The sequence below is a fragment of the Chlorocebus sabaeus genome, chromosome 2, assembly GCF_047675955.1.
Source record: "Chlorocebus sabaeus isolate Y175 chromosome 2, mChlSab1.0.hap1, whole genome shotgun sequence".
Classification (NCBI taxonomy): Eukaryota; Metazoa; Chordata; class Mammalia; order Primates; family Cercopithecidae; genus Chlorocebus; species Chlorocebus sabaeus.
The window spans coordinates 91,240,175-91,265,034 of NC_132905.1; the positions used below are offsets into that span (position 1 = coordinate 91,240,175).

At 44.2% G+C, this 24,860-nt stretch overlaps 1 protein-coding gene and 1 long non-coding RNA gene across 3 annotated transcripts in view; both read left to right on the forward strand.

The window, feature by feature from the left end:
• TTC3 (tetratricopeptide repeat domain 3) overlaps nucleotides 1-7,671 on the forward strand; it is a 119,827-nt gene extending 112,156 nt beyond the window's left edge. Inside the window, exons 43-46 of one of the 2 annotated variants that reach the window (XM_007967772.3) lie at nucleotides 1,171-1,297; nucleotides 1,494-1,637; nucleotides 4,799-4,891; nucleotides 6,006-7,671. In XM_007967772.3, the coding sequence (XP_007965963.3) occupies nucleotides 1,171-1,297; nucleotides 1,494-1,637; nucleotides 4,799-4,891; nucleotides 6,006-6,080 (439 nt within the window). In that variant the 3' untranslated portion in view covers nucleotides 6,081-7,671. The remainder of the gene's footprint in view (nucleotides 1-1,170; nucleotides 1,298-1,493; nucleotides 1,638-4,798; nucleotides 4,892-6,005) is intronic. The other variant, XM_037984783.2, reaches the window with a different exon arrangement.
• An 11,627-nt stretch (nucleotides 7,672-19,298) lies between these two features.
• LOC140709962 (uncharacterized) lies at nucleotides 19,299-20,628 on the forward strand. The gene is made up of 2 exons (XR_012090804.1): nucleotides 19,299-19,400; nucleotides 20,457-20,628. It is a non-coding gene; the product is annotated as an uncharacterized lncRNA (long non-coding RNA).
• The last annotated feature ends 4,232 nt before the right edge of the window (nucleotides 20,629-24,860 follow it).

Sequence of the window (24,860 nt, forward strand, 5' to 3'; positions counted from 1 at the left end):
TTTAGTACAGGTGGGATTTTACCATGTTGGCCAGGCTGGTCTCGAACTCCTGACCCCAAGTGATTCACCCACGTTGGCCTCCCAAAGTGCTGGGGTTACAGGCATGAGACACCACACCCAGCCTCAAATAAATTTTTTCATGTGCATATGTAAATTGAAAACATTCACCACTGGGTAATTAACACTCATCAGAACCCATGACAATTTGCTAAGATTTTGATGAGACCAATAGCATTGCCTAAAACTAGTGTTATACAATCAATAAATGAACTGCAAAACAATAATTTTGCATCATTTGGGGGGACAAAATTACATTTAGCAAAGAAGGCAGCAGCAACTTATACCCTGTTAGATAAGACCTCTGATTTGTTAGAGTGTGAGGTTGAAGACTGGACGGAATTCCATAGTGAATGGGGCATGTGGACATGTTAACAAGGGGTCCTTGTGAATGTGGGAAAAAGCTGCCCTTAACTGAGTGAACAAGAGCTGTAAATAGGGTTGGGATGACAGCAGGCTCTTCAGTAGGATTTCTGCCTCCACCTCTGGTTTCTGCTGTTCAGGTTGGTGCAAGGGGGGCAGAGTTGCCTCTTGTCTCAGCTGTGAGAGATGATGACATAGAGGCAGTGTCTCTGAAGTGCAGCTCAGAACAAAGGACTCTGCGCTCAGGAATGACCTTTGGCATCTGCCCTCTTATTTCAGTTTCTGAGACAGTGTTAATTAGAAGCTTCAGAACTGAAATTTGTAAACAGTGGAGCAGTTAAAATATGATTAGCCAGCAGGCGAGGTGGCTCACGCCAGGCCGAGGCAGGTGGATCACCTGAGGTCGGGAGTTCGGGACCAGCCTTGCCAACATGGTGAAACCCCATCTCTTCTTTAAAAAAAAAAAATACAAAACTCACTTGAACCCAAGAGACGGAGGTTGCGGTGAGCAGGGATTGTGCCACTGCACTTTAGCCTGGGTGACAGAGTGAGACTGTGTCTCAAAAAAAAAAAAATATATAGCTCTGCTTTTTAGATACAGTTATGGTTGTTATTAGTGGTCTTCAAATTAATTTTGTGTGCATTTGTCTTTGTGTCTTTGGGTTGGGCTGTTGGATTAATATTGGCGTGTAATATTGCTTAGCAGTAGGGAACTTTCTGTTGTCACTTAACACTCACTCTCCCTTTCAGCACCGAGCTTGCTGGTTTTATTAAAAAAGTGCGAAGCAAAAACAAGAACTCACTCTCAGGATTGAGTATTGATGAAATTGTCCAAAGAGTGACAGAACACATTCTAGATGGACAGAAAAAGAAAAAGGTATTTTATCCAGATGTTCCACTTCATCCTTATTTATAAAATATGAGAAGTGTTTAAAAAAAAAAAAAAAAAAAGCTTCAAACCAAAACCTAGAGAGCAATGTACTAAAGACAGAAGATGGTCAAGTTGTTGAATAACTGAACTTTGCTTCCCTCTTGTCCCCCCGCCCCACCCCACACCCCTGTTATCTTCGCAGCCAAACCCAGGAAAGGACAAGAGGACTTACGAGCCCAGCTCTGCTGTCCCCGTGGCCAGGTCCTCCCAGGGCCCACCCTCGGCGGTTGTTGCACCATCATCCAAAACCAAGGGGCAGAAGGCAGAAGATGTCCCTGTGAGGGCTGTATGTATAACTGTGTAGTTTTGTTTTTTAATGAAAAACAAGCAGCAAACAATTTTTAATCCATGATTTAGCCCCATTCATTTCTAGAGCTAATTAATTTGATGCTAACATTAGAAACTGAATTTCAGTGTACTTGAATGTGTCCAGTTAGAGCAATCAGTGAATGGCCGAGGTCATGGTCTCTGCTCTGACTGACACCTTGGGTGCCCAGCATGGAGACAAGCCGCTGCACATGAGTGACAAGGGTTCTGACCGCTGTGGGGGATCTGGGCCTTCTCTCTCTTGCTCTTGTTTTGCTGCAGATGGTCAAATACATGAACTTTGTACATCCAGTGTGGTATTTTGAACAGTTGGGGAAATAATTTTTGAATAATTTTTTTCTGTGTAACCATGGCTTTGGAATTGCACAGATCGGTTCCATCACTTATTAGCAATGAGCCCACGTCCCGCTGCTTGCCCAGGCTGTGGCCTGGATCAAATGCTGCTGTAGGATGACTGGGTCAGCTGTGTACTCCAGAGAGCCTACTTGCTGTCCTTGGCCTCTTCCTCTAGTGACTGAGAAGGGACACTGGAATGGGCTACACTTGCCTGCAATTCTGTGTAGTGATTTAAGTTGTTTATTTTCCTTTTACACAGTAAGAATGTTTACATTTACGTAGAACATTTCATAAAATACTATAATATCTATGATCTGAATTGATAAGGCAATATAATTATTTTAACTTATAATAAGGAAATTGAGGCACAGAGCGCTCACATAGCTTGCTAGCGTTCACTCGACTGCTTGAAGACCGGAGGTAGCTCAGAGTGGGCCTTTTGACTTGTGCGTGCCCTGTGTAATTCTCTCATCCTCACCGCCGGGACTGGCTGACGTTGGAACCGTGCAGTAGGGACCTCAGGGGTGGCTGCAAGAGGGCCTCTCACCTGTGTGGCTCGGGGCCGGGGGCTCTGGATGGAATTCTGGTGTTAAGCAGACACCAGAATTTTTCTTTTTGTCCATCTCTAGTGTCAGAGTATAACCAACATCCACAGGAGGAGAGTTACAGGCCCCATAATCTTCTCAGCAGGGAGCCAGCAGGAGATTGCACAGAGAGTACTGGTTTGCTAACTTGAGTTGGCATTGAGTCTTTTGTAAACTTAGGTTTTTATTCCTCCCATACGTTTTCACTTTCCACTACCCTTTGGAAACTTTCCACACCGCATACACTCAGCTCCAGAGGGTCTCGGCCCCACCCACACCCAAGTGAGGGAGCTTCTGAGCATGTAGGGCATTCCTGCAAGACCTGGCTAGAGTCCCTCCTCTCCCGCGGATTTCCCTGATGGGTCACGTGCACTGTGGTTCTTCACCCAGGCAGAATTGCCAGTCACATGTGTGGGTGTGCATGCGCACAAGTCAATGTGTTGTGTGGCCACACCCACCCCAAGATAGACCGTGATCTCCTAGAGAAGAGTTCCCTTTTTGCTTCATGATGGATGTTTGTAGTAATGAATATATAAAAGCTGACTTACTGAAACTTCACCAAAGTGTATGAGAAAGAAAAAAATGTATTCAAGCTGGGACTTAATTTGATAACCATAGTTTGTTAAAAGTATTAATTTTTAAATTACAAAGTATTACATACTCACAATAGAAAATAACAAATAAAAAGGGCATTTAAAAACCCACCCTGTAATCAGTATTACCACTTTGATATATATTTTTCTAAACTCTTGAACATTTATATGTGAATTAGTCAAAACTGAATATGCTAGTCATACTTTGTTCTCTGAGGGGCTGGATTTTTTGGTTGTTTTCCATTTTTTTTAAATTGTGGTTGTCCTTTTTTTCTTTTAGTTAGAAGTATACTGTGCCCATCTTTTCTAGGAAACAGAAAACTGTCAAGTTAAATGTATGTTTTTTTGAAACTAAACCTGGCTCCGAGCTTTGCACTGGGCATTGGAGAGGCCTTCACTGGCTCTTCCCCAGTCTGGCACTTCCTCTTCTTCCCTGACCCTCGAGTCATGGGCAGCAGTGGAGGGGCATGAACCCTCCTTCTGCAGCATCTGTCCCATCTCCTCCTGGGCCAAGTCATGCCTTGGGAGAGACAGCAAAACCCTGGACAGCAGTTCAAGGTCTTTTCAGTCCTCGGGTGGTGCGCCCAGTACTACTCCCTGAACTTGATCCCACTGCCAGGGCTGCCCACATTCGCCCACTCCCTCAGCAGGGGTTTTTAGAGCATAAGTTTGGGCTAGGTTTTCCACCACCTGCTAAGGACCCAGATGGGACTCATTTTGTGTCTTCAAGGTGCTCAGAGTTAAGAGGCAGTGAGCTAGAATAGAAGTTAATGATGCAGTATAGGGTAAGTGCTGTGAGAACTGTGCCTGGAGTCCCAGGCGACACTCCGGTCTGCTCTCACATCGAAAGCACTGTCTGTGCTCACCAGACTGTGAGCTGCTGAGGCCGGAGTCCTCCATTCATCTCTGCGTCCAGCACCCCACACCGTCCCTGCCCATGGATGTTTGCCGGATGAGCTATCCGTTTGTTTTGTTTTGATTTGCACAAGTAATCCATGCTCATAGAAACTAGAAAATAGTAAAGAAAAAGATTAAATCTCCCTTACCCTGAGGCAACCACTGTTAACTTTGTCTAGGCATGTATGTATACACGCAGCCTCTTTATTAAAAAGTGAGTTATATATGATACATGCTGTCTTGCTAGCTGCTTTCATTCTGCAGGCTTTTGGGGCCAGCTTTCTATGTCAGGGATTATGGGCTTCCGTCATGATTTCCCTTTTGGCTACACAATAGCCCATTGTGTGGATGTGTTGGAATTTACCACCCTCAACTGTTAGATGATTAGATGAATGATTAATTCATACCATGCCATGTGATTATCCCATACTGTACTTTAAGTATGGTAATCTTCACCTGGGAATCTTTTAGTCACATAAAACAGTTTTTTCTCTGAGGCAATTAGAGCTTTAAAAGTATACTTTTCTTTTTGTATTTTTATATTTTTTCTTAAGAAATGCTACTAAAAAATAAGTTGTTTCCTCAGACTGTTTAGCTGTAATTGTGAATAATTTGCCACCCTTTGTGGCAGAAGATGTTTGAAGGAAGAACTCTTGTCATAAAAACAGCTGTCGTTATTCTTCATTATTCAGGTGTGTTTGTTTCCACAGGCACCGGGTGCAAGTTCCTGTGAAATATGCCACGAGGTGTTCAAATCAAAAAACGTGTGTGTGCTCAAATGTGGGCACAAGTATCACAAAGGGGTAAGAGCTTTTTGGCCATCCTTACAGCATGCATTGGGACCATCAAGTATTTTCAAAATAAGAAAGGAATTGTTTTCTAGTCATCAGTGTTTATTGTGCTGTCAAACCATTTTCTTTGCAAACCTCCCATGTCATTGTTCAGTGCCTCCCTGTCCACACACTAGCGCTGCCGGAGGGGCAGCTCCGCAGACTGTCCTTCCCATCCCGTGTGGGGAGAGGGGAACGGCAGCTCCAGCCACTTGTTGTTGCTGAGATTCAAAGCAGTATTGGTTCCTTGAAAGGTGATTTCTTACACACTTGACTAAATGGAGAAACAGTGAAACCATTTTTTTGACTCAGTGTAGTATATGAAGTCGATTTAACATTTTAGAGGAGAAAAACTAAACCTAGCTGAGTCCCTTCTGCCTGACCTGGGGACAGTCCTGCTCGTACCATTCTGGGATCTGTGTGGGAACTATCATGGTGTTCTAGGTACCGTGAGCATTTGTGTGCACCCCTGCTGCTGGGTTAGAACAGATCAGGTCTCTGCCATGGGGAGTTACTAATCCCTTGGAACGGGATCAATACAGCATTCTCACTGAAAGGAGCTGAGACCACTTGCCGAGTCTCTGTGGTGTGGTGTGCCTCCTTTGGGTACAGGGTCTTATGTCTGGGCCGGCTGACTGTCCACAGCCTCTGCCGTGTGGGCAGCAGCAGCAGGAGTATGGCATGCGGGCTGGAGGGCTGTTCCAGAGCCAAGGGCCAAGGCCAGGCCAAGGGATGGGCTAAGAATGCGTGATTGGGTCATAGGGCCGAGAATGCCAGGCTCTGGAATTTGGCGCAGCTGAAGTGGAAGAGCCGAGACTGGAACCGGGGCTTAGGGCAAGGCCACCCCCTGAGGCCAGGTTGGAGGCCCGGCGCTCAGGATCTGACCCTGAGGTGGGATGGTTTGCAGCTGGGGCTTCGTCCACACTCTGGCCAGAGCGGGCATTGGTGTCCCTGAGTATTGGGCAGCTCCAGGCCCAAGAGACCAAGGGCAAGTGAGCCACGCCTGCCAAGGAGCCCAGCAGCACAGGGGAGCTAGGCTTCCTCGTGGTCCTGAAGGCATCTTCTGATTTTGTTTTCTCCTTTTCAGTGCTTTAAGCAGTGGCTTAAAGGGCAGAGCACTTGCCCGGCCTGCCAGGGTGGTGATCTCCTGTCAGAAGAGTAGCCTGCACTTCTGGAAGAGGCTGGCCCGGTGAGAATCAGGAGCCGCCCTCCTGCTCCTGTAGGTAGTCACACTTCACTAAAGCGCCATCCACCAGTACTGCTGTTGAATCGCAAGAATGACAATTTCCTGCCACCACTGGTGTAAAAAACAAACATTTGAAGACCCTTGTGCATTGTGTGTCACAAAGCTAAATACATGGAAATCGTTAATATCGTTGAGATTAAGTAATTTCCCCACTCTGAGTGAATACTTTGATGATGGCCAAGCGGTGGCTAATAAAATGACGGCTACCACACTCGTGGGTCGCTGGGGCTGTGCAGGGCTCCTTGAGGTGGGTGGCTTCTTTTGGAAAGTACTGTGAGCGCCTCGAAGCAGTATTCTAGTGATAAGAATTCTTAACATGTCCAAGCACCCCACGTTTGTTCCCCTTTTGTGTTTGAAAAACCTTTTCTAGTAGCTCCGCAAGAGAGATGATACTGACTTTTTAAATTTTTTACAAGAGTCTGTATTCCTGAAAATATGCCTATATTTTTCTTCAAAGATTCTGCATTTTAAGAATGGGCATAAGCAAACTACATTTTAATAATTTATAGTTAATGTTAAAATATTGGCTGATTTAGACCAAAAGATTCAAATCTCCTCTTTGTGAAATCCCATCTGCATTTGATTTTATTATTATTTTATATTCCTCCGATAGATTGTTTTAAGTGTTTACTTTTCATCTTTTATAGATGTAATCTGATTTTCAAAAATCATTAACACTTTTTGATTAGTATCGACTAAGACTTTTTCCCTCTGGAATGGAGGCTGTGTGTCCATCACCCCAGCCCCCGGTTGGAGCCTGCTCTTTGAACTCTGCTGCCCTCCTCAGCAGCTTCTGTCCTCTGTCATGAGTCAGCCAGCAAGTGCTTGGGATCCGCATCCAGCCGTGCTGAGCACACAACAGGCTGTGTGTGGAAATGGCCACCACCCTTCTCCTTCCCCACCCCACCACAAAAAGAGAAGCTGTGTCTTTAGACAACCCTGAGGTGTCTGTGTTACAGTCGCTCTGTGTTTGACATTTGTGTAAAGTATGCATGCAGTCTTATACTGTGGCCTAAAACAAAACTGTAACTGCATTAGAAACCATGAAAAAATTAGATACTGTTTTGTGAGTTTTATACAGTGGTAAATATAGAACCATGAATTCTGCACACATTCCATTTCTCTCCAACATGAAGGATCAAAAAATGTTTTTCAATGTGTTCTTTGTTCCACTGGATACTTGGAGTCATGAGTTTGTGAGCTGATTTGGTCACCTTCCTCTGCCTTTATTCACCATGAGTTCTGATGTCTTAGTGATTTAGTTCGTAGAAGCTCACACCCTAGTTTGAAACATTCTCCACGGTGGCCCCCAAAACATTGTCCGCGTATTCGTAAGAATTGAGGGCTATGGGTGTTAACATGCATAAGGATCAGTTTGCAGCAGCAAGTACAAAAGGAGAAGAGGAACATCGTCAAATGAGTGTGTTTTGTACATAACTTCAGATACTTGTGAACATGCCTTATATTTGTCCAACAACTGTCGGAATAAAGAACATTCTAAAACGAGTAGTTTACTGTCATTCTTGTCCATTCTTTCTTAGATAATTTAAAAAATGCATTCTCCTAGAAAACTTAGGACACGTATGTAATGCTAACATTTTAAGAGTGCTTTCATCAGGAAAAAACAGCCACACCACGCTGTGTCTGAGGAGTCTGACCAGGGATCTCAGGGCGTTTTAGGGCCTGGGCCAGAACTTTCCTTTGTGCCTGCATAAGATCGACTACTTCAGTGTGTGAATGGCATTCACACAGAGACGACAGAGTTTACTTCTTACGGCCACATTAAGGGAGTTTTCATGTGAATACATACAAAGATGTTGAAGATAAATTGTATTCCTTGGTTTTTTTGTTTGTTTGTTTGAGGCATTTGTGGATTTATGGGCCGCTGAGGCTGTCGATGGGGTTTCCTCTTTAGGGGGGGCTTCTGGGTGTGCTGAGCACTCAGAGTTTGAAGACAGCGCATTTTCACAATCTGTCTTCTGTTTATTCAAGTGTATTCAAAGTATTATCAGCACAAATTTTTAGTCTGATGGCATTTAATTTAAAGCAGTGACTATTCCTTAAGAATTTAGATTAGTTTTCCCTGCTGAACTGCTTGATCTATGTTATGAGTAATGGATAACCCAGTATAAAATTGAAGTGGTGCCCCAGCAATGCAAAATGTCACTACGGTTTTAAGACTACGGAAGTGGCCCCACTTATTAGTGATTTTGATTTCCAGAGTTTGTTACCCACGGTCAGCCGTGGTCTGAAAATAGGCGAGTACAGTGCAGTACAATGAGATATTTTAAGGGAGAGAGACTGCACTCACATCTTTATTACAGTGTAGTTGTTCTATTTTATTACTAGTTCTAGTTCATCTCACTGTACCTAATTTATAAATTAAACTTCATCATAGGTACATATGTATAGGAAAAAACATTTGCATATGTAGGGTTTGGAATTATCTGTGGTTTCAGGCATCCACTGGAGGTCTTGGAACGTATCTGCCATGGATAAAGGGTGTGTGTGTGTGTGTGTGTGTGTGCGTGTGCGCGCACGCGCACACGCACGGAGTAGCGGCAGGTGGTTAAAGTGATCAACACACTGCAGACTGAAGCAATAAAACTATTTTAGAGTAGTTTTTGTAGATGACTGGAGAAGGGGATTAAAGGAAACAGTGGGAGACACAATAGCAAAGATGGAGGTAGCTTCTGTCCGCCTGAGGTACTTACTCGGGAGGCTGAAAAAGCAGAGGCCATAAAGTGATAGGACGGTTGGTCAGAATGAGGACCAAAAACCATCTGTAGTATGACCTCATGAAAGAAATGGGAAATACGTTTAGGTATTTGAAACACTTGTGCAACACACTTAATTGAAAGAATAATTGTAAAAATAATTGGTCATCCATCATGTCTAGTTCCTTTTTTTTTTTCTTCAAACTGGTGTGATTGGCTGAGAGGAGAGGTCCGCATTTGGTCACCATATACCTTATGTGCTTTGCTGGGAAGAATGGGCAAGGCCTGCCATAGGCACCACTGAAAACTGGGAACCATTCATTCAGCAAGTGTGCACTGAGTACCTACCACGCATGCGCTGGGCGCCAGGCTAGATGTTTTGATACAATAGTAAAGGAGACAAGGACCCCATGAAACATGTCTTTCAGTTGAGTAGACACCAACAAACAAATACATAACGTAGCTTCAGGCAATGAGAAGGGCTCAGAAGGAAAAGCTGGGAAGGTATACAGATGGGTAAATTCCTGGTGAAGTGCTCAGCACAGTGCTGGCACACAAACTCGTGATAACCGGAGCTAATAACTAACACTAAGATTAAGGGCCTGGAAATTGCACGGGAAAGAGTTAGGATGGTACAGTAGGAAAGCCTCCGTTAGGTGAGGAACTCCACTTCCACTTCCTCCACTTCCTCAGTGTGGCCTACACTGGAACACGATCCAGTGGTGAAAAGAGCAAGAAGAAATCAAATCACCTCGAAGTCATTTTGGAAAATAACAGCTTTGTTCCTGAGATCTCCCTGAATTGACTTCAGGAATATTGTGATTCTACAGCAATGGATCATTTCACCTTTTGGCTTTCCCAGATTACCTGACTGAGCAGTTTTGAGTCAACCTTTCCTATCCAGTTTGGATTCAGGATCAGAGCCCTGTGCTGGGCTCACTGGGGGGTTGCCCTGGAGTATTGGTGTGGCTGGGCAAGGCTCGTTGTAGTGGAGGTGTGTAGTCCAGACTACCTGGCTTAGGGTGAGAACTGTTCCCATTTAGTCCATCATCGCCTCCACTTTTTTTTTTGAGACAGAGTCTCGCTCTGTCGCCCAGGCTGGAGTGCAGTGGCACGATCTCCACTCACTGCAACCTCCACCTCCTGGGTTCAAGCGATTCTCCTGCCTCAGCCTCCCGAGTAGCTGGGATTACAAGTGCACGCCACCACAGCTGGCTAATTTTTATATTTTTAGTAGAAACAGAGTTTTATCATGTTGGCCAGGCTGGTCTTGAACTCCTGACCTCAGGTGATCCACCTGCCTCAGCCTCCCAAAATGCAGGGATTTATAGGCATGAGGCACTGCAGCCAGCCCATCGCCTCCACTTTATACTGTCTCTTCCTATTCTCCCTTTAAAGGTGAAAAAAGATAAATATTACTTAGCAAGAATACAGAAATTAAACAATTTAAACTAGAAAATCCTAATGAGTCATCGGTCAATCAAGTTGGATTGATAAACCATCAAGGCAAAAAAAGACTTGTAGCTACTTAAGAAGAATAATTCGGGCGGCCAGGGCCTGGTGGCTCACGTCTGTAATCCCAGCACTTTGGGATGCTGAGGTGGGCAGATTGAGCTCAGGAGTTCGAGACAAGCCTGGGCAACATAGTGAAACCCCGTCTGCAAAAAATACAAAAATTAACTAGGCATGGTTGGCACATGTCTGTGGTCCCAGCTACATGGGAGGCTGAAGTGGGAGGATCACTTGAGCCTGAGAGGCGGAAGTTGCAGTGAGCCGAGACTGCACCACTGCACTCCAGCCTGGGTGACAGAGTGACCGTGTCTCAAAAAACCAAGAATAATTTGGGATTTCCATATGAAAATAAATGAAGCTTGACCTCTCACAGCATATACAAATGTCAATTTCCAATGGATCAGAGTCCTCAATATGGAAAGCAAAATAATGCAGCTTCTACAAGAAAACAGACAATCTTCCTGCCCCTGGAACAGGCAAAGATTTTAAGGAAGCACTAGCTCCAAGAATAAAAAGTTGATAAACTGGATTTTGTTGCACTAAGAACTCTTAAGTTTCCATTGAGAGAGTGAAAAGGCAAGCCATGAAGTGGAAGACGTTGGTAATCCACACCTCCAACAAGACTCCTCCAGAATGTACAAACAACTACAAATTCAACAAGAAAAAGATAACAATATATTAGCAATAGGCAAGAGATTTGAATAGGCACGTCACAAGTATCCAGATGGTTTGTAGGCATTTGGATAGCCACATTTGTTCAAAATCCATCACCAGGAAATATAAATTAAAACATTGCTGGCAGGGTGATAGGGTTTGGATTCGTGTCCCTACCCAAATCTCATGTCGAATCGGAGGAAGGGCCTGGTGGGAGGCGACTGGATCATGGGGACAGATTTCCCCCTTGCTGATCTCATGACAGCGAGTCCTCATGAGATCTGATAGTTTAGAAGTGTGTGGCATTCCCGCTTGGCACTCTCTCCTGCCCCCATGTAAGTCATGCTTGCTTCTCCTTCACCTTCCTCCATAATTGTACATTTCCTGAGTCTCCCAGCCATGCTTCCTGTTAAGCCTGTGGATCTGTGAGTCAATTAAACCTCTCTTCTTCATAAATTACCTGGTCTCAGGTAGTTCTTTATAGTAGCGTGAGAACGGACCAACACACGGTATTTTAAGTTGTCTTGAAGTGTCCTGGTTCTAGCAGGTAGGACCCTGTACTTAGCAGGGACCTGTTTTGCTGTTCTCCGGGGCATGGGTGAAGGTCTGGGGTGTGAGAGGCTGCAGTGAGCTGTAATCACACCACTGCACTCCAGCCTGGGGGACAGAGTGAGACCCTGTCTCAAAAAACAACAACAAAAAATACACTTACGTAAAAAACCAATGTACTCCTGATTACCTCAGCTTATTATGTTGGGGTTATTGAGGTCTATAGTATCTGTATGGTGGAAATACCGTATAATGCAACTCTTCCCAACTCTGTGTTTAGTGGGGTCACGCTGGTAGCTTGAAATCAACCACTGTTGGAGTACTTACACCACAGTCATTGGCAAATGTTGCTTTGCTTCCCTGAAGAAGCTGGTAAAGCCTGGAGTTCTGCTGGTCTGATGGTGCTGGAGATGTCCTTGATACCTTTCTCATTTCACATTTGAAATGGTGATTCAGGCACTGAGCAAACCCTGCTGGGATGATTGCTGAGGGAGCTCCTTCCCACTGCTCTTTGGCAAGGGTCCTCACTTCCCTTGCCACCGCCTGGCCTTGCCCAGTTCTCTGCCGTCCTGGAAAGGAGACACTGCTCTCTGCAGCGTCTCTGCCCCAGAGACAGGCCGAGTCTGTCATTGCATCGGCCTCTTAGCGGTTCCTTGGGAGCCACTCCCAGCCTTGCCACAACAGGTCCTGTGCTACAAAACACCAAGGAAGGCCCCTTCCTGCTTCTGGCCAGGCCCTGCCTGGGAGGGTGCATGTGAATGCAAAGCAGATCTGTTTCAGGAGTGCCCAAGAAGAAGCCCACCGGGAGGACACCTCCACGCCAGAGGTCACTCATCTTACCTCCCAGAGGAAGGACCGGGGCCGGTCCCTTGGCCTTGCCAGGAGAGCCTCTGCAACAAGCAGCTGGTATGTGTCGCAGGGCTCCTGTGGCAGGCACTTCAAAGAGACAAGCTTGCTCTCTCTAACATGTGCCTTTGTGTCAAACAGACCTGTCATTGTTTTCAACAAATACCTTGGGACTCCAGTGCATAAATACCATTCTGGGTTTCTCCCCCACCCTCCATTTTTCAGAAGTCATGTATAAAGGCATTCTGCCTAATTCCTTCAGTCCTCTATTTCAGTTTCTGTTTATTTGGTGTGATAGAAAGCTCTTAATTTAGATCTCCCCACCGCCAGTTCCAAGAAATCTGCCACCAGCTCCAAGCTTCATGTCCTGAAGTGCCACCTCATTCCCGCGGGGTGAGCCAGCGGCCTCTGAAAAGAGGAAGCCATTGAACAGATCACACTGTGCCTCCTGCCGCTGGCTGCCACCCCAGCGCCAGCAGGACTCCGGCTTTGACTGGGGCCTCATTGGACTCCACACTGCTTTTGCTTCCAGCTTCCAAACTGCCACCACCTCGAAACTGCCAGACCTTTGAAAGCTGAGGCACAGTGCCTTACCCCTTCCTTCAGAAGACTGTCCAGCTCCCCCCTCCTCCCTCCCCGACTGGGGACCTCTCCTAGGGGAGGGGTCTGGTGTCCTCAGCTGGCTCCTCTCCACCTTCGCTTCTACCCGGGGGCTTCAGTACATCTGGCTTTATCTCCAGGGTGAGCCATGCAGCCCTGGTCATCTGGATGCCACTGAACTCCGCACATTCACCTGTTCACTGGCTCATCCATTCATTCATCCGGTCTCCCATGCACTGCACTGTCATAGGTGCTTCCATACAAAGGGGGACAAAAGAGACAATGGAAGGCCTCAGCACCGCAGGAGGGGAGACGGATGTCATCCACAGTCGCACAATACATGGGAGGTCATGGGTGATCCTGGGAAAAATGGAGCTGGGAAGGGGATGAGGGAGTCTGTTTGTCTAAACTTGACCCAGGTTTAGACAGAAGCCAGGGACAGCGTCATCTGAGTGCAGCCTGAGGGACGGGGGCGGAGGTAAGGGCAGGGGGCGCGGGCAGTCAGGCAGAGAAGCCAGAGGAGCAATGCCTGGCAGGGTGTTTCCAGAGCCCGAGGAGGCCAGAGCTGCTCTTTGATTGGGGGATTGCACAGAGGTGGAGATTCCCAGGGGGCGGATGGGGATGGGAGGGGGGTAGTGGCCCGAGCCTGGCAGCTCAGGGATTCATCCGGCAGGCAGTGCAGCTTGTTCATCAGCCTCATGAAATGCTAGTTCCGCATGTGGCCTTAGACTCTGGGGACTTGGTCTGGGGCCAGGTAGGGGGCATTTCTGCTGCGATGTCACCTGTGTTACTCTATCCATCAGAGCCTGACAGAGCCCCTGCTTCCTCCAACACCCCCACCCCCTTTCTCCCGTGGCTTCATATTGATCTAGTCAGGCCTGCCAGTGGGTCTACCCTGCAGGGCCATGGGAGCACCCATGGATCCCCAGTCCTGGCCCAAGCACCTGCCCTCACTGCTACCCGCCGCAGGCCATCAGCCTCATTCTCACTTGACCTCCTCACACCTGGTTTCACTGGAGCCTGAGCCAGACCCGCAACCCCTTCCCAAGCTCCCACCTCCCCCTGCCACAGCCTTGCTCCCTGCAGCAGGGACCTCAAAAGTTAGTCTCTCGGAGCACTGAGATTAAATGAATGTGCCTTGCACATACTAGTTGCTCAGTAAACACAAAAAAACTCAACTCAGGCTCCAGAATAAGAGCCACACCCCAAAAGCTGGCTGTGGTGGCCTCTGAATCTGAATTCCCACCTCCATGTGACCTTCCTTAAACCCCTCACTCCAGCCCTGCTCTTCACCATCTCCCAACATGATATTTACTAATGGCCATTTCAGGTACTATGTTACCTGTCCACAAACATTGCAGCATTTAATTTCCCCAAGTACCCTACGAAGCAGAGATTACTCTTGCCTGCATTTTACAGACAAGGAAATAAACCTAAAAGGTTAAGTGATTTCCCCAAGGTCATGTAATTGGAAAATGTCAGGATTTGCACTTGCTAAGCCAATTCTCTCCTCTAGCCATTCTGCTGCTTCCCCTTAATACAAAACCCACTTGTCCCCCAAGGTTCAGCTCAGGTTCCCATGCCAAAACAAAACCTTCTCAGGCATACAGGCAGCAAAAGCCTTGGAACCCCCATTTACTACTGCTCACCCTCACACCACGGCTGCAGTGGGTGTCCCCTTCATGTTAGCTCATGAGGCTGATGCAGGGCAGGTGAGACACAAAATCGGGGCTTAGCCTGGGAAGGTTCTTGGCTTCACCCTGGAAAGGATTCAGGGGCAAGCTGATGGTATTAGTCAGCAACTTTTATTGAAGCGGCCGTGCATAGCAGCAGCAGAGGTGCTACTCCCTGCAGAGCAGGGCTACCCCATAGGCACTGCATCCAGAGTAACAGCTCAGAGGCAGGGCTGAGTCCTATTTATAGCCACTTTTAATTATATGCTAATTAAAGGGTAGATTATGCAGAAATTTCTAGGAAAAGGGTGGTAACTTCTGGGTCATTGAGTTCTTGCCACAGGGAAGGGGAAGTAATGTCCAGGTGTTGCCATGGCAATGGTAAACTGACAGGGCACATGAGTGAATATGTCTTATGGACAGTTGCTTCTTTTTAGTACTTTATATATTCTAGTACGAATCATTTGTTGGATGTGTTTTGTAATTTTTCAAGTCTGTGGTTTGCATTTTCATTTTCTTAACAGTATGTTTTAACAGTCTTTTGAAATTTTGAGGAAAAGTCTTCAATTTTGATGAAGTCCAATGTATTTTCTTATTTTTATACTTTGTTTTTTTTATTTTAAAAAAATCAGCAAGGCTGGGCATGGTGGCTTATGCTTGTAATACAGTACTTTGGGAGGCCAAGGTGGGTGGATTACTTGAGTATAGGAGTTTGAGACCAGCCTAGGCAACACAGCAAGACCCTCCCATCTCTTTCTTCAGAAGAAGGAGAAGGAGAAGTAGGAGGAGAAGGGGAAGGAGGGGGAGGAGGAGGAGGAGAGGAGGAGGAGGAGGGGGAGAGGAGGAGGAGGAGAAGGAGGGGAGGAGGAGGAGGAGGAGAGGAGGAGGAGGAGGAGGAGGAGGAGGAAAAAAGAAAGAAAGAAGGAAGAAGAAGAGAAGAAGGAGGAGGAGAAGGAGGAGGAGGAGGAAGGGAGAGGGTGGGGAGGAGGAGGAGAGAAAGAAATAAGAAGGAAAGAAATCTGCCAAACCACCCAAAGGCAATAAGATTATTCTCCTCAAAGTTTTTTAGTTTTAGTTGTTACATTTAGGTCTATAATCATTTTCTAGTTGATTTTTGTATGTGCTATATCATGAGGATTGAGGTTCACTTTCTTTTTGCATATAGTTAACCGGTTATTTCAACTTGGAGCCTTGAAATCATGTAGTGTAAGTCCTCCAATTTTGTTCTTTTCCAGTTTTGCTGTTGACTATTCATTTATTTCCATATTAATTTACAATTAACATTAGTTTTTACCAAAAAGTCTGCTTGGATTTTGATCTAAGCATCTATAGATCAATATAGGGAAACTTGACACCTTTACATGGTTGAATCTTCCACCCTATGAATATGGAATATCTCTCCATTTATTCAGGTATTCTTTAATTTCTTTCAGGAATATTTTGTAGTTTCCAGTGTACACATCTTTCAATCTTGCACATCTTTTGTGAAATTCATCCCTAAGTATTTTCTATTTTTGATGCTGTTAATGATGTTTATTTTAATTTTAATTTCTGATTGTTCATTGCTGGGATATAGAAAAGCAGTTGGTTTTTGTATATTTATTTTATATCCTATAACTTTGCTAAAGCCACTTACTAGTTTTAGGGACCAGTGAGGCTGCAACTATGAGGCCATCTTGGAAGCAGAGAGCAGCCCTCACCAGACAACCGACCTGCCAGTGCTGTGATCTTGGACTTCCCAGCCTCCAGAACTGTAAGGCAGTACATTTCTATTCTTTACAAATGACCCCGTCTCAGATATTCTGTGTGGCAGCACAAATGGACTAAGACAATGGCCTTCATCATTCCTCCCTCTGCTATAGCCTGAGTGGCTTCATCTGGACACGGACTTCCCTGACCAGTGTGGGCAGGGACCAGTGGTCACAGATATAGGTGACAGAGAAGCCTAAGCATGTGAAGGCCATACTCCAGGGACTCTGAGTTAAACAATCTCTTCTTCACAGGTCTCATTCATTTTCTTGCTCTTGGTTTCCTAAGTACTCTGAGTTTTCACTTCTTCTTTTGTTTCAAACAGGTTCTCTAGGATGAACTGTGTAAGCTGATAATCATACATGCCATGAGCAATGTGACAATACTTTACCTTTAAAAAGATGGGAGGCTGAGGCAGGAGAATGGCGTGAACCTGGGAGGTGGAGCTTGCAGTGAGCGGAGATGCGCCACTGCACTCCAACCTGGGCAACAGAGCAAGACTGTCTCAAAAAAAAAAAAGATATGTCTCGGCCGAGCGCGGTGGCTCATACCTGTAATCTCAGCACTTTGGGAGGCCGAGGCAGGTGGATAACCTGAGGTCAGGAGTTCGAGACCAGCCTGGCCAATATGATGAAACCCCGTTTCTACTAAAAATACAAAAATTAGCCGGGCGTGGTGGCGGGCCCCTGTAATCCCAGCTACTTGGGAGGTTAAGGCAGGAGAATCACTTGAATCCAGGAGAAGGAGGTTGCAGTGAGCCAAGATCACACCATTGCACTACAGCCTGGGTGATAAGAGCAAAACTCTGTCTCAAGAAAAAAAAAAATTTCTCTGGATCCCTTAATCTATATCATATGTGAAATGCATATGTGTGTATACATATGTCCATATATATCCCAGTTTATAGTCCCCAACATGAAAATACATTGCATTTTTAAAAAATATTTTTTAAATTTAAAAAATACATGAATAAGGTAAAAATTCAAATAGCACAGAAAGTAAAAGCGCTAGAAATAAAGACGTAAAATCTGTTTCTCTGTATCCCTCTACTCTGGCTCCTTGCCCCCAAAGAAACCACTTCTAAGAGTTCATTGTGGATACTTCCATATCCCTCTGTGATGCACACGTATATATGACAATGCACATCCTCTTCAAACTTACACCAACGGAACCATTCTATATGTGTTATTTTTAGGCCTTGCTTTTCTCACTTTATACTATTAATATATATGATCTCTCCATATTAGCACATTCAAATCTACTTTATCCTACTGAACACCTACCTACCACAACATTGTATTGATATTGATGAAAAATGATGACTGTTTTCATTTTCATCAAGTTTAGAAAAATTTCAGTCATTGCTTCTTCAATAATTTTTCTGCCCCCATCCAACATTTTTCTAGGACTTCGGTTATCTGTATGTTAGACCACTTGCTATTGCCCCATGGGTCACTGAACCTTCGTTTGTTTGTTCCTCCATTCACTTATTTTTAGTCTTTTCCCCCACTGTGCTTCAGTCTGGGTCATGTCAATTGCTTTCTTTTCAAATTCACTGATCTTTCATCCTTTAGAGCCCATGAGTTATTATATTAAACCAATCCAAACAATTTTTCATTTCAGAACTTTCATGTCTAGGAATCTGGTTTTTAAAAAATATATCTTCAATTTGTTTTCTCATCACATCCACATTGTGCCACAAATACTTGAGCACATTTTCAATAGCTGTTTTTAAAATTCCTTGTTTGCCAATTGGACCATCTCTGCCACTTCTGGATTTTTTTTACCGATTTTTCTCTTGTTTATGGATCACATTCGCCTGCTTTTTGAAGTGTCTAGTACTTTTGATTGGATGCTAGATATTGTGTGGTATGCTCTTGAGTGTCTGCATTTTGTGGCTTCCTTTATAGAGTGTTGAGTTTGTTCTGAGTGGCATTTAAACTTGCCGATCAATTTGATCCTTTCAAGGCTTGTTTTTAAAATGTGTTGGGACGGATTTACAATGGCCTTTATTCGAGGATTATTTTAGCCCTACTACTTAGGTGTGACCCATCTGGAATCCTTACTGAATGCCTCAGGTGTTCAGTGAAGTCTTTTCACTCTGGCTGATTGGAATTCAAATATATCCTGCCACTGTTATCTTTGGGAATGATTCGGCTTTCAGACAACTAGTGCTTCTCTCTACCCTTTTGAGTTTTGCCATGCACATGTACAACTAAGTTTTTAGAAGATTCTAGGGGACCCTGGATGGTTAATACTGAGTGTCAACTTGATTGGATTGAAGGATACAAAGTATTGATCCTGGGTGTATCTGTGAGGGTGCTGCCAAAGGAGATTAACATTTGAGTCAGTGGACTGGGAAAGGCAGTTCCATCATTAATCTGGGTGGGCACAATCTAACCAGCTGCCAGCATGGCTAGAATACAAGCAGGCAGAAAAATGTGAAAAGAGAGACTAGCTCAGCCTCCCAGCCTACATCCTTCTCCTATGCTGGATGCTTCCTGCCCTAAAACATTAGACTCCAAGTTCTTCAGTTTTGGAACTTGGACTGGCTCTCCTTGCTCCTAAGCCTATTAGTTCTGTCCCTCTAGAGAACCTTAATATAAACCGCTCTCAGATTTCAGGAGCTCTTTTTCTATTTCAATTTCTCCTCTCCAATATTCTGATTCTCAAACTCCAGCCATCTCAGCCTCCCCAAACTCCAATCTCTAACTCCTCAACCCATTTGCTCTAAAAACTAATAAGTTATCTCTAATACTTTATTATTGCAGGATCATGTTTCCTATTATTCAAACTTGCTGTGGAAATTCTGGCTGATGAAGTAAGATTTACTAAAAAAGATGGAGCTGGTCACAGTGACTCATACCTGTAATCCCAGAGCTTATAGAGGCCAAGCTTGAGGATCGCTTGAGGCCAGGAGTTTGAGACCAGCCTGGGTAATACAGTGAGACCCTATCTCTATGAAAAAATTTAAAAAATTAGCTTGGGTAACAGAGCAAGACCCTGTCTCTTTAAAAAAGAAAAAAGTTAAACACAGCGCTATCATATGATGCTGAAATTCTACTCCTAGATATAAATATATATGAGAAATAAAACCATATGTTGATACAAAAACTTGTATCTGTGTGTTCATAACAGCATTTTTCTTAATAGTCAAAAGGTGGAAGAATTTCAAATGTCTGTCAACTGATGAATGATTATACACAATATGGTGTATCTATACAATGGAGTGTTATTTGGCAATAAAAGATAATGAAGTACTAATATATGCTACAATATGGATTGGCCTTAAATACTCTATGCTACGTCAAAGAAGCCAGTAACAAAAGACCACATAGTATGATTCCTTTCATAGGTAATGTCCAGACTTGCCAAACCTATGGAGACAGAAAGTAAATTACTGGCTGCTTAGGGCTGAAGGGAGAAGGGGATTAGGACTGGCTGCTAATGTGTTCAGTGTTTCTTTTGGGGGTAAAAAGGAGTCTTAAACTTAGAGTGTAGTGATGGTTGCACAACTCTGAATATACTAAAAACCACTAAACGGTACACTTTAAATGGGTGAATTTTATGATTTATTAATTGTATCTCAAAGATACATCTCAACAGAATAGGTGCCTTTTGAGTACAACATAATCTATATGGTTCTCTTTTTGTATACATCTGAAATTTCCAAAATATAACTTAAAAGAATATATACTTCATGGTATCCATTAGGAGTATCATGCATGTCCTCTTTCAACCCAGTAAAGTGATAAGTTGTAGTAACAGATTTCCTAGTGGTGAGCTGTCCTTGCATACCTGAAATAAACCTCCCTTTTTGGTCATGATCTTTTAATACACTGAAAAATCAACTTGCTAATATTTTCTTTAGGATTATTGCATACATATTTTAAGTGGTATAGGTTTGTAGTTCGCTCTGCTTCATCAATATGGCAATGCTGCTGGTTTTCAATTTTTGCTTTTCTAAAACCTGATTTTTTTTTTTTTTTTAGGCAAGTGACTACACAGGATACATACTGTTTCTTTGCAGCTATGTGTGGCCATGGCGGTAAGCTCTTGATTATAAGATACAGGCTGAAGCTTCACGTGGCAGCATCTGGAAACCTTCCTTCATAGAGAGCCAGCACCTGGTCTTTATACCCCACTTTCCCCCAGCTTCATCCCTTTCTCCATCCTGCTGCCCAGAATGTAGATGAGATGGCTGGAGTTAGGTGCTACTATCCTAGACCATGAAGAAGAGGGCCACACCCTAGAAAAGGTGGCACAGTGAGCACAGTGAGCTGAAGTAGCCTGTGTCACTAAGGACCACGGCTCTAAGCTGCCATGCCAGCTCTGGACTGCCTACTTGTGGACTTTTATGTGAGTCTTCTTTAAGTCACCCTTAGTTTGAATCTCAACTCACAGCTAAACATAAACCCAACTGATAGGTCAGGTTTTGACATAAGGGATATGCCAGCTTCATAAAATACACTGGAAGACTTCTCATCTTTCTCTGTAGCCTGCAACAGTTTAAGAGCAGAGGAACTATCTGATCCTTAAAGGTTTGATAGAAACCTCCAGTAAAACCATCTGGGTCTGGCACCTTTTTAGTGCTATTTCTTCCACAATTTTTTCAGTTTCTTCCACAGGCTAACATTTTATCCAGGCGGTTTACCTTTTCCAGAGTCACTGCACATTTTAATGCGGTTAGCAAACTTGTTAACAGGGAAGGTCCATGCTGTAGTTCTCTAATTTTCTTCAGGCTCTGCTTTTTTATCTGAAGTTGTTCCTGGGTTATAGATTTGTTTTTCTCTCTTTCTATTTTGCTCTATTAAAGATCTGCCAACTGAAGTAGTCTTTTCAAAGTACCAACTCACGGACAATGAATTTTCCAGTGTTTTGCTTTCAGTTAATTCTTGCTTTTATCATTATCCGTCCCTCTTGAATTTGTTCTTCTAGACTTCTAATCTGAATGTCTAACTCATTAGTTTTCATTTTCTCTGGTGCAACACAAACAGATTTAAGACTAGGAATTGTCCTCTGGCTGCAACGCTGGCCAAAGTGCAAAGCTTTTGTTATAAGCATATTCATTTCCACTAAAGTTTTGGTTTGCTTCTTGAAGTATGTTATAAAACTTACAAGTGACTATATTAAGTTTCATTTTTCTTTTGGTATTAATTTCTAATCTTATTTTACTGTAGCATAGTAGATTACGTGGCTTGGGCAACTGCTACTTAAAATTGTATTGCCATTTGTTTGTTTTTGAGACAGAGTCTCAGAGTCTCACTCTGTCACCCAGGCTGGAGTACAGTGGCACGATCTCGGCTCATTGCAAGCTCTGCCTCCCGGGTTCACACCATTCTCCTGCCTCAGCCTCCTGAGTAGCTGAGACTACAGGTGCCCGCCACCACACCTGGCTAATTTTTTGTACTTTTAGTAGAGACGGGGTTTCACCATATTAGCCAGGATGGTCTCCATCTCCTGACCTCGTGATCCACCCACCTTGGCCTCCCAAAGTGCTGGGATTACAGGCGTGAGCCACCACGCCCGGCCAATTGCGATTTTCTTTGTTGCTATGCATGTAATTGATTTTTGCAGTTTCCATGGATTAAAAAAGATGTATTTGCTACCAGATATAAAGGAAAATGGTGGTAAAAGTACACTTACTTCTTAAGTTTATCTTTTTTATGTATGGGATTTTGCTTTTTCTGTTTTGAGCCAGAGTCTCACTCTGTCATCCACGCTGCAGTGCTGTGGCGCGATCTTGGCTCACTGCAACTCTGCCTCCTGGGTTCAAACAATTCTCATGCCTCAGCCTCCCAAGTACCTGGAATTACAAGTGTGTGTTACCATGCCCGGCTCATTTTTGTATGTTTTTTTAAGTAGAGATGGGCTTTTGCCATGTTGGCCAGGCTGGTCTCAAACTCTTGGACTCAATTGATCCACCTGCCTCAGCCTCCCAAAGTGCTGAGATTACAGGTGTGAGCCACTGCGCCCGGCCATGTAAGGGATTTTGAATTTGACTTTGACTTGTGTTCTCTTAATACATTTTGGTGTCGAAAATTGTTTTAAAACAAACATGAATATTTAAGATTTTAGTTTTCTGCTCCTTTCTGTCACCTTTCTGCAGCTAAGCCTGGGTGCATTCTTTTCTGGTGTATCATGCAGCAGTACATCTGGGCTCTTGGCCCAGCCTCCCCAGGTGGCCCCATTAGAGGCTATACATCTGTAGACAGAAAAGCTGGTCCCCTTCCTTTCACTTAAGACCCAGAGGTTGTGGTCTAGTTCTTGAAGGTCTAGTCCTTGACCCAGGTGGGAGACAGTGACCCTTGAGAAAGGAAGTGACCACACCCTACTTTATGGGGCCCTTTGCTGACCAAACCCTACCTCTCAGTAATGCTTTTCTTTTGAGTTGCTTTCTCCTTAAGTCTTCATGCTCAGCCTCCTACCACAGCTGGACATTTGTAAAGGGAACCAAGAACATCTTTTGGGGAAATGACCGTTGATGCAGATGACAGTAAACCATAATCTTTTGGTATTATCCTGACCCTTGGTCCCGATCAAGCTGGCACTCCCCAGAATGAGACAAGATCTAACAGACATAGGTACAAATTCTGTCTTCGTACTTTTCTAAGTACTTAAAACCTCCACAGCATATGTCTTTTGTATGTTATACACAAGACTGTAAGGAGACTGGCTGGGGTTGGATGTGAAAAGCTCTACAAAGTCAATTCTGGCAACCTGGATGGGGGTCTATCCAAGGAATTCCCATCTTACTAGTGACATTCACAGTAAAACACAGGGGATCCCTGCTGAGTTTTAATTCCTCAGTCTGCCTTTCCGCATCTTTTGAGTGATATACTCTAATAATTTGACTGCATTTTGTGTGAGGATAACTGGATCCGCTTTGATTCTACAAATTAGATGCCCTTCTGTTTCTTAGTAATGTCACATTCTCTGACCACTGTAGCCACTTAAGATGGTCTCGAATATGAATAACTTTCAGTGGCCATAGTGGAGAAAATACTGACCCAGGAGGCTTATTCTCCCTCCACCTCTTCGACTCACATGTATGATTTTTTTTCCTCCCTACCAAAGTGGCTAGTTTTGACAGCCTTTAGGTTGCAGAATTGTTTATATTCGAAAGAAGACCTTACCTTCATAGAGCATTTTTTCCAGGCAACTGTTCTGCTTTGTAAGTTTTTAATATCTACTCTTATTTGGATTCCCAAAATGAGGTAGCTTGGGTAGATCTCACAATGAAAACCGATTTCTTTGCATAAAACCTTATTCTACCTTTTTGAAAACCTGCTGGAAACGATGAATGGTGGCTTCAATAGTAATGGTTCACGAAGAACTGATCGCGTCCCCATCAATGAGGTCTTACCCATGGCAGAGCAATGGCGATTTACTGTAATTCTTGTTGGTTGTAGTAAGTTGGGGGAATATCAGGCCAAGAATCAACAGAGCTACGTGGCTTAGGCAGGTCAGTTTCTCTGTGCCTCAGCCCGCTCAGCTGTGAGACAGGAATAATAAACACTCCTCAGAAGGTACTGTGAGGTCACTCACTAAAGGACATTTCAGTGCTTTGAACAGGTCTGGTACATACCCCGGTATTTTTACTCTACATAGAAGAAATCAGTCCTAGAATATAATTAGATCAGACTTTCTGGTCCTTTAATCACTCAACCTGCTTCCTAAACTGGATCCAGCTGCAGATGACTGCGTTAGTCTCAGGACCTAATTTTCGTTTGACTCAGCTGATCAAAACTGAGACCATTCTGAGGCAGGAGAATAGGGTCTGTAGGCAGTAAACCCAAGGCCGATTCACGCCGACTTCCTAGAACTAAATCAAAAGGAAAACCCCAACTTTCCACATCCAAGTAACAAAAGGACCAGAGGCTACTCCCTTTGCAACCCCCCTTTTTCCGCGTGGCAGATAAGAAACTCTCAGTACCTCTGACTGGTCCCCTCCCACAGCCAATGAAGCTGTTCACAGGTCAAGACTTTATTTACATAGGAGTATAACTTTGTAACTTCAATCTCTGATTGGCTGCTTTCTGCAACTAATCAGATGCATAGGGTATAGCTTTATAACTTCACTTCAGCCTCTGGTTGGTCCTCTCCTGCCACCAGTCAGACTGAGTATGGTCCACTACTTCATTTACATAGGGTGTGCACCAAGTAATCAATGGGAAACCTCTACAGCGTATTTAAATCCCAGAAAACTCTGTAACCGGGCCGTTGAGCCTCATGGGCTGCTCCCACCCTGTGGGGTGTACTTTCATTTTTAATAAGTCTCTGCTTTTGTTGCTTCCTTCTTTCCTTGCTTTGTGTGTTTTGTCCAATTCTTTGTTCAAGAACGCCAGGGTGACGTAACAATTCAAACCATGAAAAAGGTAACAGAGCCCTTGGGA